General features: G+C 41.6%; 1 protein-coding gene across 1 annotated transcript in view; it reads left to right on the forward strand.

The window, feature by feature from the left end:
* Positions 1-18,032, forward strand: part of hiw (MYC binding protein highwire) — a 37,504-nt gene extending 19,472 nt beyond the window's left edge. The window contains exons 31-46 of the mRNA XM_022837123.2: positions 172-1,638; positions 2,030-2,174; positions 2,410-2,715; positions 2,997-3,217; positions 3,544-3,835; positions 4,204-5,040; positions 5,485-5,720; positions 6,124-6,390; positions 6,501-6,702; positions 6,965-8,044; positions 8,259-8,453; positions 10,676-10,977; positions 11,408-11,596; positions 12,295-12,486; positions 13,547-13,835; positions 14,399-18,032. Of these exons, the coding sequence (XP_022692858.1) occupies positions 172-1,638; positions 2,030-2,174; positions 2,410-2,715; positions 2,997-3,217; positions 3,544-3,835; positions 4,204-5,040; positions 5,485-5,720; positions 6,124-6,390; positions 6,501-6,702; positions 6,965-8,044; positions 8,259-8,453; positions 10,676-10,977; positions 11,408-11,596; positions 12,295-12,486; positions 13,547-13,835; positions 14,399-14,514 (6,336 nt within the window). The 3' untranslated portion in view covers positions 14,515-18,032. The remainder of the gene's footprint in view (positions 1-171; positions 1,639-2,029; positions 2,175-2,409; positions 2,716-2,996; positions 3,218-3,543; positions 3,836-4,203; positions 5,041-5,484; positions 5,721-6,123; positions 6,391-6,500; positions 6,703-6,964; positions 8,045-8,258; positions 8,454-10,675; positions 10,978-11,407; positions 11,597-12,294; positions 12,487-13,546; positions 13,836-14,398) is intronic.
* The last annotated feature ends 43 nt before the right edge of the window (positions 18,033-18,075 follow it).

An 18,075-nucleotide genomic window follows, 5' to 3' on the forward strand; every position in this document is an offset into this window, starting at 1 on the left:
TAGCTATCATTTCTCTGAATAGATTTTATTCGTGCTTAACTTATTACTAAATAGGCTCAATTAATTAGCTTCTTGCAGTTAACTATTCGTCCAGAAGAAATTGTTGCTTTTCGACAAGCTCATCATGCAGGGTTTATGATGTTATTTGTCTGCATTTTATTCGAATTTCAGGTAGAAAATGATGATGGTCTTTGGCTTCGTTTGACACCTGAGTCTGCGCAGCAGCACTGCCGACGGCTGTCACCCTCTCAGGCACATGAGGCGTGGTGCATGCAGTACCATAACCACCTCGGCAAAACTTTACTCATCCCTGCTGAAGACAAAAGTAGCGCCGAGGACGGCAAGAATCACCATCACCACCACATCAATGGGATAAACGGGGGCCAAGAGAGTGTCAGGGAGCAATTTGTGCGTCGAGGACCAGGTACCTACCAGGTGATAAAAAGCGGTTCGTCTGGGCACAATATTCGATCGAGGGCATCCGTGCGTTCTGGTAATCCAATCGGTATGCTTGTCTTAGGGAATTACGTGACTGTTGTCGAGGATCTCGTAAATGCCGACGGCCTATGGCTGAGATTGTCCAGGGACTCAATGCAGCATTACTGTGCCACGGCCGACGGTGAGGCGTGGACACTCGCCCAGAGTACGGCTCTTGGGGGGGGAGGCTGCACGTTTCTGGTGTTAGAAGGTGAGGGTTCAGATGAGGCGCCCAGTGAGACCGAGGAAACGACAACGACAACCCGCGCTGAAAAGAATTCCGCAAACAATAGTAAAGGATTTGACTTTTCAGCCACGTCACAGGGCTTCTTCACCTTTGGCTCTGGAACTTCGGATCATGACGCTTGCTCATCGGGCTCGGTAAGCCCGTTTGTATTCGGCAGTCTATCGTCTACCCCGTCGACGTCGTTGCATACGTTAAACACCGTTAGCGAGATGGGTGGCGGACATGAACAGTCGGAGCCGGGAGCACGGGCGCCCCAGACGACACCACAGCCTCCAGCATCATCAATTGCATTATCACAAAATCACACTCCCGACGATCACTCAAAGACAGTGCTGCAGCGCTGGCTCAAGAATAACGAAGACCACATCGCTGAAGTGAAAGCTAGAGATCCTCCAGCTGAGTTGCAAGGGGTGTCTGTTAAAGAGCTCGTAAAAGCAATAGGAGAGAGTCGGGCCAATGGGAATGGTGCCACGCCACCGGCGACGCCCCCAAAGACGTCGCCAACCCCGAGACGAAGAGCAAGCTCGCCGCGTGCTGCTAAAATGTTTTCCGAACAACCGGCTACCGCGGGGCATCGCACGCCGCAGCCTGTATCACCGCAACTGGCCAAATGTCTTCAGGAGGATCTGGGTCTGGCACCGCTGGCAATCCAGCGCACTCCATCAACGAGTCCAAATCGATCGTCGACGTCGTCAGCGCCAAGCAGTAGTAATTCATCAATCACGGTAGCAACAGCCGTACGAAGTACCTCTAAAAGGATCAGCCCTATCGAAGCCTTGGCGCCATCTGTGGCGCAAGCTGTGAGAGCTGTTTTTGCCGCAGTTTTATGGTATGAGGGCTTGACACCTGAGGCGATTCGTGTTACTTCTTACATAACTGTCAACAGCAAGTCCAACCACACGGTGTCAATAGACGTAAGTTGCACGGAAAGTAGATAAGTATGACAATGTAATATCGTGCAGAATTGTCGTAATAGAAAAAGGCGTTGAAATAAGTGATTCTGGGCTTAACATTTACGAGTCCAACGCGCAGTGCACCACGAAAAAAAGCACTAACAACTATTGCAATTTTTATTGCTCAATTCAGTCCTCTAAAGGATGATTATTTGGCCAAGTTACAGTTTAGAGATTGTTATCCTAACAGAAGTGCCAAAATAACTTTGGGGCTCTCATCATGACAAGTCCATGTTTAGAGTTGTTAGAAAATTTTAGGTATGGTTAATTGTATGTTAATATGATAAACGCCAACCATAATAATCGATTTCAAAAGCTAAAGTTCAGAGCGTGGACTGAAAATATATTACAGGCCAAGGCATCTCAAGACCCTTGTACTACTCATCTACGGACGTTATGGAATAACGTTCTATCCAACTGTATGTTGGTTTTCAACTCGAAATCGTCGTCAGATATTAAAGATTTTGGAGCATCGCCATCGGATATATACCACAAGGGTATTGTAGAACCATAAAATTTGCATTAATGAATTGAAACAGATTGTGAACCTGAAATTGAAGTGGCAGAAATTTCGACGAGCGACTGGCTAGCAAAATCGAAGAGCATCACTTTTATGACAATTTATGAAGCATAGAGAAGCACATTTATGGGCATAAGAGTTTCGAATATACACAGCAAATGATCTAAGCGCAGTTATTTAATACGTGCATTCCCCTACAATGGGCCATTTAGATCGCCGACGACGTTCAGGGAATAAAAGCCGATTGTTGGTATCGACGGCTCCAAACATGTTCGGCAACGCAGCAGTCGCAGCCTCATCAATGGCATCTTCTATTATTGGAGACGGTCTGCCTTCCAACGGCGTCTGTGGCCGTACAGGAGAGTCCAGCGGAGGCACCGTCTCTCTCGCTGGTAGTTGCGACATGTGCGATATTACTGCCCATCCCTCTGTTACGCAGCACATGAAAGCTGCGCACCCCGGCTGTGGAGGTCCGTCCGGGGGAAAAGGATACAACAGCATTGGGAACTACTGTGGAGGTATGTAACTATAACTCAAAGTACATTTTTATGTTCTTGTATGCACGTACCACTAAGATCCTTGCATCGCTATTCAGCACGCTCTTGTTCACTTACAAACATAGACGTGTGCAGACGTTCTCAAGAATCTAGCTTCCGATATTTGTTGGACTCACGCTAAACGCGCGTTTCTTTAACGTTATATGTTACCAATTAAGAAAGCTTACTAGAGTCCATATATTCATATTTGTAACGGACACATTTTCCCACGATTGTTAATCACTAAACAAAAAACATTCCAGCCTGGAGCGGTAACTGCGGAGATGGGGGAACTGAAACCTCATGTTGGTATCTGTTATGCGAAGCCTGCCGGGCTCGATACAAGGCAAATGACGCGAAGAGACGGCAGAGTCAAAACACTTTGCTCAGCCATTGCGCCGGTGGGGTCCACAGTGGTAAGGGTCTTGGAAGAGAAATTCTCTCCCCCATTGATTCTTCCGAGAAGCAAAAAGTTGTCATGCAGGTGAGCTGAACGCATAAAAATGAATAAACGGTCAACGATATTACAGGCAGATAGATGCTAGTAAATGATATCGCATGCTTTACTGTTGTTTACACTGACTGCATATGCATTCGTTAAATAGTGCATATGATTAAAGGCAAATGTCTTTCTATAATTTGGATTCGTTCATTTTAGAAAAGGATTTCCGCACTTAAACACAACCTATATTTCGGCATAATCGGACACATGACCATGTATTCCGGTACAGTAGGACTTTGATCAACAGCGATTTACCATAGAGATTCACACTAATGTGTGTTTGTGTATACATTGGTTCTCATTTGCAGAACGCTTTGTTTGTCTTAAGTCTATCTAGTCCATGGGATAACTGTGATACATCAAAGGGGACGCCAAATGTAACCGTTTCCAACACAAAAGTTGGATGCGCTCCAACAGAGGACGGCTCACCCGGTACTGCAAGCAATAACAGCGGAACAACTTCCAGTGCTACTAAGCATCCATTCAGTGTTGAAAACGAGTTTGAATTCGCTTCACTGGGGTCGTTGGGGGGAGTTGATGAAGAACAGGCGAGAGCAGATCGGACGGACAGTCAGCAGCTCATCGAACAGTTCGCCCACGGTAAATATCTACCCTAGTTCTTTAGACAACGAGCATTAATACTATTTAAGGCGACAGTGACGATTTTTATTTTCGCTGTAAAAGGGCTATATAACTATCGAATATTAATTGAGTTTGCCCACAGCGTCCTAGGTCGAGAATGGACAGAGTAATCAGCTAAGTACTCGTACTTATAAGGTATAAGATCTTTGCTCACTCGTGGTCGAAGATAAGAGAATAAATTTTTAGGATACTTCATTCTAAGGATACATTCTATATATAAATATACATTCTAAGAATGTATATTTTACACCTACACGAAATACAGGAACAGCTTAGTAAACTAACTATATTTATTATTTCTGTTGTTGCCACTTCATCTTGTTTAGACTACCTATCACAGGGCGCTGTAGCCGAACTGTTGTCGACGGAGCGTGCGCGTCATTCAATGCCACCGGTTGTAACGGCAAACAATCCATCTGCTGCCTCCACCCCTTTGGGACCGCGAACCTTTCATCGTTCTGTATCAATATCGATTTCTGACTGGCGACGGAACCGGCCCTCACCAGATTCAGGTCCCCCGCTAACCCTACTCAATGCCGAGTCACGTCTTGCTGCCCTTGCTACTGAGTCCTCAAGAATCCTGCCAATAGTCCAGTTTGTCACGATCTTCAATGCCGACCTTGATACTGTTCGATCAATTATGATCGAGGCTGTTCGCCGCCTAACGTGCCGTGTATATGCACTCCAGGCTCTTCGCTGGCTACTGCACAACGTATCACAAGCAACATGCCTGCACGATATTCTATGGTGCTTTGTTAGTTCATTAAGCACAAATAACGGTCCTTGTGCTAGCGGCGGGGCTGCCACTAGCAGTATCAGTAATTCTCTTAACGGAGGCGCTGGTGGACCCTCCGCGTCCTCTATGGCTGCGGCGGCGTCTGCTGCAGTCGTCCAAGCTGCGGCGCCTGGACAAGCAGGCCAGCAGCATTTCGTAGGCGCAAGTAGTGGCCCGATTGGTCCGGGTGTCTTGCAAATGCAGGACATTCATGGTGCAGCTGCTGCAGGATCAACTGTAGTGAAACCGGCAGCGGGGTTATTAGGACAGGCCGCCAACCGTGGACAGGACCGGGACAGGGACAAAGAAAAAGAGCGTGGCGACAGCAAGGATAAGGAAGACGAAGGAGTCTGTCTCTGCGATCATCCGCTGGAGAGTCTCGCCTTTGGTAGATGCAGAGATGTTACATTACCATAGTTGAAAGCATTCCTCTTGCTAGTTTTGTAATTGGTTCATTAAACGTTTTCCTGTAGTCCCATCATGCTTGTACTCGATCGTACTCAAATTCTCGAATATACGTCAACAATAGTGGCATATGTACAAGTATTCTTGAGGCTTACTTGAGTTCTATGGACCGACGAAAAAAGCAATTACAAATTAGAACGACTTCATGGGGCGAAACTTATGTTGATAGCCGTGTTGTCAAGTTAGCGTACAATCATGTGTCGTTCGGTCCACCTTCGGTTATATACATAGTTGAAAATATATGCATATATGAAATATGAAAATACGAGGCTTTATGACCTTCGTAAGTATTTTCTACTCATTTTCTAAGGACGTTGAATCTTCAATCTTTTTCCTTTTCTACATAAAATATGCACTGATCGAGCAGCAGTCAGCCAGCAAACTGCTCTGCCTCTGCAGACGGCATTCCACAATTTCCTCGAGTCCATTTCTCTTTTGATGGCGCATCTGCGAACACCGTCGCCCCTGCAACAAATGGCGGTTCGTTGCTGGTGCTTCCGGTTTTCCCCTCAAGATCATCTGTTCCTTCACTCGTCACAAGTTTTCTCTAACATTTCGAAGATTCTTAGCCACGCGGAAGAACAGCCCACGGCTAATCAACGGGTTAGTCTTGTTAAACAAATCAGTTCGTCAATTTGTATCATATTGCACGAATATTGATATTGCAATTGTAAAGGATTCGTTTTAATGACAGTGCTTTCGCACGGTAGCTACGAGTAGTCTCCGGACGTCGCCTTTCCAAATTATTGTTTGTTTAATCATGTACTTGGTACTACTTCTGAGGTCTATTTTCTGTGTTTTATTGTTGCTTTGCTGAAAATTAGCTAATTTCTGGATATAAGTTCAGTTGTTTAATAGCATAAACTACAATGCAAAAGTGCTTAGATTACCTGATTATTTTTAGCAGCTAAAAGCTAGTATAAACGATTTCATTGTAGTGAGACGAGTTGTCCAGAAAGCTAACGTCCTCTGCTCTAATAATTGTGTGCTTTGAGTTTGTTCGCAGAGTCAAGATGATTCTCGAGGTGTTTCTATTCAACTTCTGAGAGATATCACCTCCCAGTATGAAGTAACCACATCTTCAAGGCAGGCGATGGTCAATTCGCTTGTGGACGGTTCGACTGAAACTTTCTGGGAGTCATCGGACGAGGACCGCAATAAAACCAAATTTATACAGGTCAAAGCGCTCGGTAGTGATGACGCACATTATGTGGCTATCCATATCGATAACACGAGGGACGTCCAAAATAGGGTCGGACATGTCAGTTTCAAGGTTAGTAGAGCAGTGAATTTGAAGCTAAACGGATAGGGACTTCAAACAGCTGTCTGGATGATCTGTACGGGTGTTCCGCTAATTAAACCGCAATATGCCATTCGTTCTAGGTTGGTGACGAGTCTTCTCTAACGATCGTGCGAACTGAAGAAGTAAGCAACACTTTTGCCGGTTGGGTGGGCGTCGAAACATCGGGGAAAAATGCAGCCGGTGCTCGAGTTGTTCGTGTCGAACTTAAAGGTCTTGATCAATCGTTGAGGATTCGACAATTAAAGGTTCTCGACAAGCCAGGTCCTATACCTGATAGCAAAGGTGAGCTCCATATAGAATTTATCTTTTTTCTTTGTTGGCCACCTATAAACCTTGATCTTGTACCTGAAGTAGTGCTTTTGAAGGCATCCACTGCAAATAAACATACCTGACCTTTGTACGAATTATACTGTGCGCTTTTATTCTAATAGACTTTTTCTCCATATCTATAAGTATAATTTGAAATATTAACGTATTAATACAACTGAACATCAAAACTACCCTCTCATTGTTGCCTAACATTTGCGATACGTTTGTCTTATAGGAATAACAACGCCCGAAGTAATTCAGCACGGAAACTGCGAGGCGGAAACACTCAAGGTGTTCCGTATTTTAACGTCACAAGTATTTGGAAAGTTGATCTCTGGAGGGGCAACCACATCGTCGTCAACGGACGGCAGCACTGATCTCAAAGAGCATATGGTTGGCATACTGTTTAGTCGCAGCAATCTTACTCAGCTGCAACGACAGGTGTGCGCACATATCGTAGCTACGATCAAAAAAGAGACACAACGAGTACGTGATGACTGGGAGCTGTCCCTGTCAAGCAGCTCGGCATCCCAACTGGTCCCACAGTCGGACGCATACTGTTTCGAAATGTTATCGATGGTGCTAGCTCTTTCTGGCTCCTCTGTCGGCCGCGCATATCTAGCCCAGCAGGCTGGGCTTCTACGAGATTTGTTTTCATTGCTCCATACGGGATCAGCGCGAGTACAGCGGCAGGTGACATCCTTGCTGCGGCGAGTCCTCCCCGAGGTTTCCCCACAAGTGCTAGCTTCGATCCTTCAGGTGCCCAGTTTACCCACGGAGGACTACTCAATCATCGGCCTTGGTGGGGAAGAGGAGCAGCCGGAACCGCTCGATTTGCATCGGCCGGGCATTTTAGATGTTCTGCTAGCATGCATTGCCAAGGCAATTACAGTACAGATTAAGACAAAAGGCTCTGGTGGCCCCTCTCATATGGGGCCTGTTACATCTGGGCCTATGGATCAGGGATTAAAAAGACAAGCATCATCAGCGGTCAGTCTGGCGACGGCTATCCATCCAAAGGACAATGTAGGCAATCGCTGGTGGCTGCGTGGTTGCTCAACTAGAAAACATGCCCAGGTCATAATACAGCTAATCAGGGATATGTGCGCAGGTTTACTGACAGAGAGCTGGGCTTGCGTTGCCAAAAGCGCAATTGCTGAGAATATCATTCACTTGACGAGACTAGACAAACGCTTTCGGGCCAACCCGCAAGAGTGTATTAAGATACCCACATTGTGGTTATGTCTTGCTTCGCTCTGCGTCCTCGATAAGGAACATGTAGAACGGCTCTCATCGGGCCAATGGAATCGTAAAGGTAAGTTAAGGAGATTTTTGTTTCAATCTACCTTAGGATATCAGACGACGATGATCTTTTGAAAGCATTTCATTAATGGATAATAGGCACGCGCAGTTTTAGGGGACAACGATCATAACTGTGATGATGTCAAGTTAGGGGGATCCGTAAAGAGTGGAATTTCGACTGAAATTAAGCCATAACGCTTGGATGCTTTATTTGCTGTGTACTACAGATTCACAACAAGAAAAACCATTATGTGATAACCATGATGATGGCGAAACAACGGCTATTATCCAATGTAGTGACTGCGGGAATCTGTGCTGTGAGTGCGATCGATACCTTCATTTGAATCACCGCCGAACCCGGCATCATTCGCGGCAAGTGTTTAAGGAAGAGGAGGACGCCATCAAGGTCGACTTACATGAAGGCAAGTCTCAATACACTTGACATACATTTACAAACTTTTGTATGCACAGGAAATAAAAGTAAGGTTGAGTTTAAGACATGAAAATGTCGAAAGAAATATAAGAAAACTAAGACTGGGTCGAAAATTTCACCTCAATATGAAATCGAGCTCACCGGAAAAATGTCACTGTGGCCAGAATAAACCATCGGAAATATCTGCTAAAGTAAAATTTAAGCGCAATATAACGTTAACAATTAGTCGGTTTATAAAATACCTGGTAGTTACCTTTATCCCTCAATTCATCGTATTTTAATCGAATATTTGGAGAAGAGGGATTTAATGCAAAGATGAAAACAGTTATAAAATCACCTTGCAATTGTTTCCAAATAATGGTTAGATTTTTAGACGTTCTTAGATGTAGAATATAGATATCGGTACGGAGCATGATACTTCGGCAGTAGAAGTTCTGATTTCATATATACAAACGCATTTTCCTTTTAAGAAGCTTAGACAACTACGTCTCGTCTTCGTAGCGTAACTTCTTATATGATGCCATTGTGTTCAAAATCTTTCGATCCTTTCAAAAGGTGCTTTCCTCCAGTGCATACACTTATCTTTTGTCGTAGAAATATATTGAACATATGTTTGCTTGTATAGTTAAAGAAGTTCTGCATACTAATACAGTTAAGTAGCGACGGGTAGGCGGGGTCAGATTTCTTACTCGTTACCAAAAGCAAGCACTAAGTTCAGTGCTTTAATTGTGATTATTTTTATTTTTTTTTATGCTATTTATTATGCGTCCTACTTCCTTATTTCTATACACAAGCTTATCATAGAGTTACGTTTTTCCAATTATTAGAAACTCTTCTAAAATTTATGCAAAATTTTATGCTTTTTACTTCGGCTAAAATGATATTAAGGATTAAAAATTAGATTAAAGATTAAAAAAAGAAAAAGATTAGTTTAAAGCCAATGCTAGTAGCTTCTCTGCTGTTTCCTTTGAAGGCAACTCTGCAACAGAGAACCCTTCGTGATAGGGGCAGTGGCTATGAATATCAATCAAAGATCTCGCTTGGAGACGATATTAGGCGCGTCAATGCAGCAAGCAAAAAAGGGATCTTATAATAAAATTTTCTTGCAGCTCCCTCCAATACCCGATAAAAGTCGTGTGTACGATCCCAACTCAGCGAAGTTAGCTAGCTAATGTTGTCGTGACTGGCCGTTGGATACCACGCAGTGATAGAAAGACTGTTTCAGAAAGCCGATCTCTTCAGCATCGTTGTTCGAGGTTCGGTAAAAGGCGACAGGTACTGGGGATTACTCCAATCGGCACCATCACACCACCACTTAGCGTCCGTGTTCTTTGGATATCGCCTCTCCAAAAATGACCGGGGTGCTTCTTCCTTTTGGAAGAGTAGTTTGTCTAAAGATATAATATGAAACGACCAGCAAGCAAAAACGAGTACTAAGTCTAAAACAAGACTCCTCGCATATTAAGTCGGCTAGGCCCAAAAATGCTGGTTAAACGAGCCCCTTGAGTGAATTATTCGTGGGTTTCGAGTTTTGGCCCGAATGCGATCGAGTTGTCTAGCGTTTGGTTGCAAGAGAAAAGCTGACTGCGAGAAAGAAGTCTTTGCTGTACTGTCAAGAACAAATCTGACGTACACACGAAGTGCGACATAGTTTTGCCAAATCCGGATGGTAATTGCTTGTTATATATTCATAGTGTATAATCAGCTTCCGTCTAAAATTGAAAAAAATTGAAATTGAATTGAGGAAAGAAATATCAACGTGGTTATGGATTCGGACGGGGAAGGAAGATGAATTAAAATGGCAAAAAAGGACAGATTTTTGTTAGTGTGTATGATCTGTTTTTGTGCATCGTGAAATTGATGTGTTAGGTGGTTTAGAAAAAGGCTATTTTGGTAAACAAGTTTCAATCATGGCGCATCCGCCTAATCTATTCAATTTCTTTCAGGCTTTGCTTTTTACAAAGTATTGAGTGCAGATTAAGCGATAAAATTCTCGGACTTCTCAGTTAGTAATTATGGGGACACAAAATCGTCTAACGTAGTAATAAACTGAAATATGGCATCACCAAAAAAGAATGTCGAAATCCAGATGGGACCCCTGTGTCACACTTTTTATATGAGTTTCCTTTCTAAACAAGTCCAGCTAAGAATGAGTCCGGTGCAAACGTTATGCGGGACTTCTTGAATTAAATTTTGATGATCTTTGAGCAGGGTGTGGCCGGACGAAATTGTTTTGGCTAATCGCGTTAGCTGATTCCAACACACTGAAAGCGATGGTAGAATTCCGGGAGCAAAGTGCCGTTGGTGGAAACGCCGCAGTGGGTTCGTGCCGCTTTTGTAAAGCGCCCCTAACGTCATCGACGAACTCGGCTCTCGGAGCTCTTGGAGCATGCTCAAGTCCTGAATGTATCCAGAACGCACGGCGGGCCTGCACGAAACTTCATCCCTGTGGCCACTTCTGCGCGGGTGTTCTAAATGAGGAGAACTGTTTGCCCTGTCTTCATGGATGCCAGGTACGAAACGGAATACAAAATTAGAGAAAAGTTGATTATTTTCACTGTCATTACGAAGATCTCACTAACGCTATAGTGCTAAAGATTCTATTGTCTCGGGATTCCAAATATTACGGTTTGCAGCAAAAACTTGTTCCTTCATCAACACATGTACATATATATCAGTAAACTTAAAAAAGTAATATAGATTTCTTTTTATCCACCTTTAGCTGGTCCACTGAATGATGAACAGACCAAGCTAATGAATTTTCCGTAACTACTCGTAGAGAAATTCGTGAGGATTTGTAACCCGTATTGAATTTTGTGTATAAGTACCATGTTAACTTACACTAGCATTTACGTAAATAAAGAATTTAAGAAAAATATATGTGCATATATAAAGACGTATCGTAAGACTGACATAGAGCGAGGTATTATTTCAATATTTCAGCGAAAAGAACTTCGCCAGGACGCAGATGACATGTGCATGATCTGTTTCTCAGAGGCGCTTTGCTGCGCTCCCGTGATCATGTTAAAGTGCGGTCACATTTTCCACCGGCAGTGCACTGAAGATGTTATTGATCGCCGTTGGCCAGGACCTCGCATCACATTCAACTTTGCGCTTTGCCCAATTTGCAAGGTGAGAATTACATCTGCAACAGTTGCCCACAGTATGAAGATTCACTTTGACCCTGTCGCAAACTGAGGGAATTCTGCAAGAAACATTGTTGGCGTTAATAGAGACTTTTGCTGCGCGCTTTTTAAATAGCTGGTAGCTAAAATCGATAAAATACCGAAAATCATTAATATGATTGAATACGGTTATCACCGACTATTAGAAGGTGCGTTCTGTGGACTGAATCCTCTTCATAACACCCCTGTTTTTCAAGATAGGTTTTCCGTGAAAAATGGATATGGTTGGCTAATTGCTGATTCTCCAATTGTTAGCTACGACGCTGAACTGTAAGAACCATGACTGGAAACTTTGTCCGAAGAGAGATTTTGAAAGAGGAGTCGTATGATTCTTTCGAGTTGCCTATTAAAATTGTAACTAACGTAAAAGTTAAATGTAAAGTAATCGCATCTTATTAATATTATTGTTTTGTGAATGAAATTTTATTGCATTGAAGTTAACTAACAATAGGGAACTTCGCTGAAGATTAGACGATCGAGTTATAGAACTAGAGTCGCTAGAATTAAAAAGTGAATAGAATAGATAAAATCAATACAACTAAAAAAGGTATATAGAACAGAAGAGGTCAATGGAATTACAAAACGTTTTGGGTAGAGAGACGATCAATGGGAAAATGCTAATGTATTCAGACAATGCTTTTTTAGGCTCCTATCGAGCACACACTGCTCCGTGCGCTGCTCCAGCCCGTGTGGGAGTTGCGTGAGGACGTCCGACGAAAAGCTCTGATGCGTCTTGAATACGAGGGTCTGCAGGCCAACAAGACGCTCTCCCAACACGAGCGGGTCTCCTACGCCATGGAGCGATATGCATACTATGTTTGCTACAAATGCAAAAAGGTCAGTTAATTAGATAACAACTAACTATCATATCATTAGTTTGTGTGAGTTTTAGCGCTGCCGAGTTGTAATTTTGAGATAAACTGCAATTTACATCAAATAGTACTTAAATGTGCTTAGGAAGTTTTATAGGTGTTACATAGTAAGGTATCGTCGTCCCACGGAGTTACTGCGTATACTTATACACCTTGAGCCGTGAAAAGATTTAATCTCATCTTTGGCATTGTCCGCAATAAATATTCTAGTATGTATAGAAAGCCATACATACAGATTGCATAACATTTCGGTAAATAGCCTGCAACATCTTTAAATAGATGAGCAGGTTAAATAAAAAGACCAGCTTCTAGAATAATGTTGGAAGTAGTTCACATGAATATATTTGGTCAGATGAAAGCGTTTGAGAGTATTTCACAGGAATGCGTTTGGAATAAGAAGTTATATTTGATCACAATCTTTGATGGGTTACTTAGAGAGAAAAATTGATTGAATCTGCTTTAAATAGTGCATCAGATGTGCTTTTAGCGAAAGAGAAGCACAAAATATTTGCACAACAGTTATAGTACTCGTATTGTGGTACAAAAGGTATTGCCCTTCAAAAAGTACAGATAATTAATGAATGTCCGTGTATTATTGTAGATTACTAATATGTTTTTAAAGAACATTTATGTTTATTATTTACTAAAATGGGTACAGCAACGACGAGTCTTTTTCGATTTATATTAGATTACTCAATTTAGGGGGTACGCGTTGGTCTCCCTTATTAGTAAAAAGGACAGGGTAAGACTAAAACGAACTTTCATTGCGAGCAACCATCTGAAACATGTTTTTCCCAATTAAGAAAATATATGGTTCAGACCAAACTTTCAAGTTTCAAGTTTAATACTTAACGAGATCCCTTGTTAGCACCTTAAAATCAATAACTCTCCCTACTCGCTGCTGCCCGCCAGACTCATATGTACGATAATCAGCTAATCGAGGACGCCATCAAGTTAGCTTTTAAAAGGTCCAAATAGATAAATATGGCCGCTTTGATGTAAGCTTTGCTCTTTTTTCTTGTAAGGCCTATTTCGGTGGTGAAGTGCGCTGCGAGCTGGAGGCAGGAGGCGCCGGCGGTGGCGGCGACGACGGATATGACGCTCGTGAATTGGTGTGCGGCGCCTGTTCCGATGTTTCATCGGCGCAGATGTGCCCCAAACACGGTGCAGACTTCCTCGAGTACAAATGCCGCTACTGCTGCTCGGTAGCCGTATTTTTCTGCTTTGGCACGACACATTTTTGCAATCCGTGCCACGAAGACTTCCAGCGTGTCACCAACGTGCCCAAAATTCAACTGCCCCACTGCCCTGCAGGTTTGTTTTGACACTGTAAAACTTTAGAAATGTTTAGAAATGTTATATGTTTAGGAAATCGCTTATAAACGGTTTACGGTAAGTGACAGTTGCACATAAATTAATGATGCGTATAATAGTAAAGCTTATGCTGGGATGCTTTTCCATGAAGTATATACACAAATCAATATTAACAGACATTAAAGATAACGATTTGAAAATTATTATATGCGGATAAGAGTTAACAGCATTCCTGTAGAAAGTTCATTTATTTAGCCGTTTAACTTTTTTGCATATTTTTGGCGTTTCTCTTTATTTCCCAAGAAAACAACTCGTTATGTTACAGACTTGTAAACATGAGTTTCTTGAGAACATGCACACTAACAGTTCACTTCTCTAATATAGTTAATCTCATATGCAAGCCGCGCATTTTGTAAAAAGTTTCCACCACTCGTTAAGGTACGACTAACTAGATTAACTTGCCTTTACCGTGATGATGGGGACAAAATAGGCAACTTATTTAATAAAGTGATTTTCTAAAACCTGATTCATTTTTTCGTTTGGTTACTTCTGGTATATTTCAGGTCCGAAGCTAAAACAGTTGGAAGGCGACGAATGTCCGCTTCACGTGAAACATCCTCCAACGGGTGAAGAATATGCTCTCGGATGCGGAGTCTGCCGAAACGCACACACATTCTAGACCGCAACGCAGTAAGAACGCCGTTAACTAAATAAAAAAATACAATGCAGCTAGATCCACCGCTATGCCGCCAACAAGTTATCATCAATTTAGCATTCAGCGGAAGTACACGCGAGCGAACACCACAAAGCGACATTTAAATAGTGAAAAAAGAAAAGTGTCTAAAGCTTTCCGCCATTAGCAGGAGATTGGAATCGATTTCTGCAAAACTTATCGGTCAAGAAGACGAGATGCTAACGTGTGAGAACTTTGGTATGACACAAATCCATTAAATAGCTTGTGTTTACTAGAGCCTGCCAGCCGTGTACGCCTAGTGGACGCTTTTTGTTTGAAATCAAACTTTTTTTTTGTCGAGCTAGTTAAGGTGAAAAACAACAACAACAGTATGGAAAGCATTACTTCTTCCATATAACGGAGAGACAACGAGAAGCGAGCTAGATGCGTAATTTCTGCAAGGGTTTTCTTGGTAGCGGAAACTCGATTCATCGTCGCGCCGAGTTTTTGAGGCAGGCGCGGAGAGACAGCTAAAGAGGGTAGGGTTTACATAAACATATTAATATGATTATTATTAAAATAGGTGTGCTAGTGCTAGTCGACAGCGGAGGAACTGATGCTTGAGAGCAGCAAGTGATAAAAGAAAGCACGAGATAATCCTAAGATACGTTATGAAAAAAGGTAAACCGTACGAGATGTTTATTTATGGGTTTATAAACAGTTTTAAAATGGGGATGATGGAGTTGAGCTTTCCACGCCCACAGTCTTCTATGGAAGATAACTACTAGGGGCCAAGTGTTAGTCAGGCAAGTGACAGTCATTCGGGATAATGTGAAAAAGCAAATGAACATGTGCAACCGACAGTGCATAAATATAATATGCGATACAAATATGAGCAGTAGGCAGAGTGGTAATGATAAACGTGTGCTAAATTCATACGTGTGAATGAAAGGAACCGGGACACCATTAATAAAATGAAAATAGCCTGGGTCGATTTATGAGGCAACAGAACAAAGAGATGAAAATGTGGAAGGGTGATACCTTCGAAAAGACACCTCTAGCGCAACAACACATGCCACATAATAATGCATACAATTATATATATATATACATATATATATTTAAACACACTGAGAAACCTAGATCTAAAGGGTGTTTTGCTCAGACGCGTGGCTGCAAATGGCTTTATGGAATATAAATGCCTTTTAACAAAGGGAGTGAGAGAACGTAAAAAAGCGCCTACGTTCTGCGACTTAATACTACAAATGTCCTAAACTTTAATTTCGATCTAACTAATTAATAAATAATTAATAGTAATACAATAACAATGTGTATTCATAAAGCTACCATACATGCCGCATTACTATGCCGTAGTATAGAATTATCACTAAAAGTTCCTCTCTTGAGAGAGATAACACTAACGGAAATATTCGTATTTTTTTAAATATGGAAGCAGTTATCACTTTGTTGCACATCATCCGGTACCTTTTTCAGTTTCTTTATCTAATATGTTCCCTAAAAAGCTCAGCTAATTCTAGACTTGTCTCGCTTGTCAAACGTTGCCTTTTGGTACAACAATCGTACAACGTGATACGGAGTTTTTTAGTGTTGATAAATTGACGATATTTCTGCAATGCACGTAAACTGGGTCGCTTTCCATGGGTTTTAATGAGCGTCGCGATTGGTGTGATCGGTGAACCTATTGATCGTACATCTCGGACGTCACCAAGGCCTAAGAACATTTATATCTTTTTATATTAAGAAACTGGATGTTGGACTAAGTGAAGATTACTATAATCACTTCACCAGAATTTTACGTTTTGCTGAACGTATTGTGTTCCTGAAACGTCACCATAAAAATTTTGTTCTTTGTTTAGATTTTTCTGCGTTAGCAAATAGTTAAATATAATGAATGAGGATCCAAATGTTATGTGCCAATTAGTACATTGATTCTGTTTCTGGGATGTTACTATAACTTAAGGTTTGGTACCTTATAATAATATATTTCTTTGACATTATGACATTGTCTTCTGAAAATGAATTAGGTAAAACCATACCAGCATAATCATTTCCAAAAAATCTACTTTAAAATAACATCGGTGTCAGACACTGATCTTTCACAAGGTTTATCGGCTTTCTATTTACGTATCGTATTCCTTAAAGTAAATACGAAAAGTGAATACATTAATTTTGTTAGCGACACTTTTTCTTATTGGGAGTACGTATCAGGCTGGATAATGCTGTAACCATACCCTACAGTCCATTGTTCGTTAATTTTTATTCAGAAATCTGTGAAAAGGAATAATTCTACTTGTCTGACAGCATGTGACAAAGCTAGCAATGCTTTGTTAAAGGTGATATGAATTCTTAATATTTCTGATGCTCTTCTGATAAATCATAAAGGCGCGCGTAACTGTCAATGGACATAATACTACATTTACGACTCCATCTATAATACCATTATGTCACAACGCTTTGCAAGCTTTTTTTTTTTTAATTATTTTTAAACCATTTCATACTTCGATCACATTACTTTAATATACTAAATAGAAACTGCGTCTTCTAATAGAGGAGTCTGTAACGTTTTTAAAAGTAAAGCTATTCCTTGGGTTCATTTAGCAAATAGGTACTGTGTGTATTCAATGCAAACCTCAACTGAATACAAAAGAAAGATCATTTTCATTTAGATAAAAATGAACGGTAGTAGGAATGCGTATGATTTTTTTCAAATGCTTTGTGTCCTTTACCACACCAACGCTTATTATCTTAGAAGGACGTATGGTAAGACCATGACATAATGGTAAATGCTTAAAAACACAATAGAAGTGGTTGACAAGAATTCCGACATGGCTTAATCATATCAAATGTACGAAAATCCGCTATTACGCATAACGCAGATCATTGAAGCCGCCCTGCGATGACGAGTGGGAGATTCTCTTGCATCCGCCATATTTCCTAGTCATTTCACACCAGCGGTGACTGCCCCTTACAGGCATTCGTACACAAAACATTGGTACCGATACGTTCGTCAATAAGGAGGGTCTCAAAAACTAACCGAACGATTTCTTTAAAGTCTGATTTGAACATTTCTAAGAAAAAAGAACGAACAGATTAGTTGAAGGGTGGCAGAAGGTCACAGAGAATGGCGGCGAATACGTAGTAAATGGGATTCGTTACTACAAGTGGAAGCTCATCTTTGTTCGGTAAAAAATTCGCGGTTACCAATCAAGCATAACACATCCTTTAGTTAAATAAAGCGTTACAAAAAAATCTTTGTAAATGAACGAGAAAAGTGCGTTCGAGAACGAACTCTGAAAAATGCCGTGACCTTCGTGTTTTAGAGATTTTTGCATGAGCATGGGATTTCGCTCAGGTCAACAAGATAATATTTAAGCTTAAAGCCTGACCTAAAAAGCTAGTCAGCAACATATGAAAAGAGAGAACTGAGTGGTCTATATTGAACAATTGCTCACTTTAGGAAATTCAATAAAACAGGCACAAATTTGCATTCTTGAAAAAAATCAGACTTTTTACATGTTTCCTATTTAAGGATAAAATTGTGATTCT

Source organism: Varroa jacobsoni, unplaced genomic scaffold, assembly GCF_002532875.2.
Source record: "Varroa jacobsoni isolate VJ856 unplaced genomic scaffold, vjacob_1.0 scaffold_693, whole genome shotgun sequence".
NCBI classification, from domain to species: domain Eukaryota; kingdom Metazoa; phylum Arthropoda; class Arachnida; order Mesostigmata; family Varroidae; genus Varroa; species Varroa jacobsoni.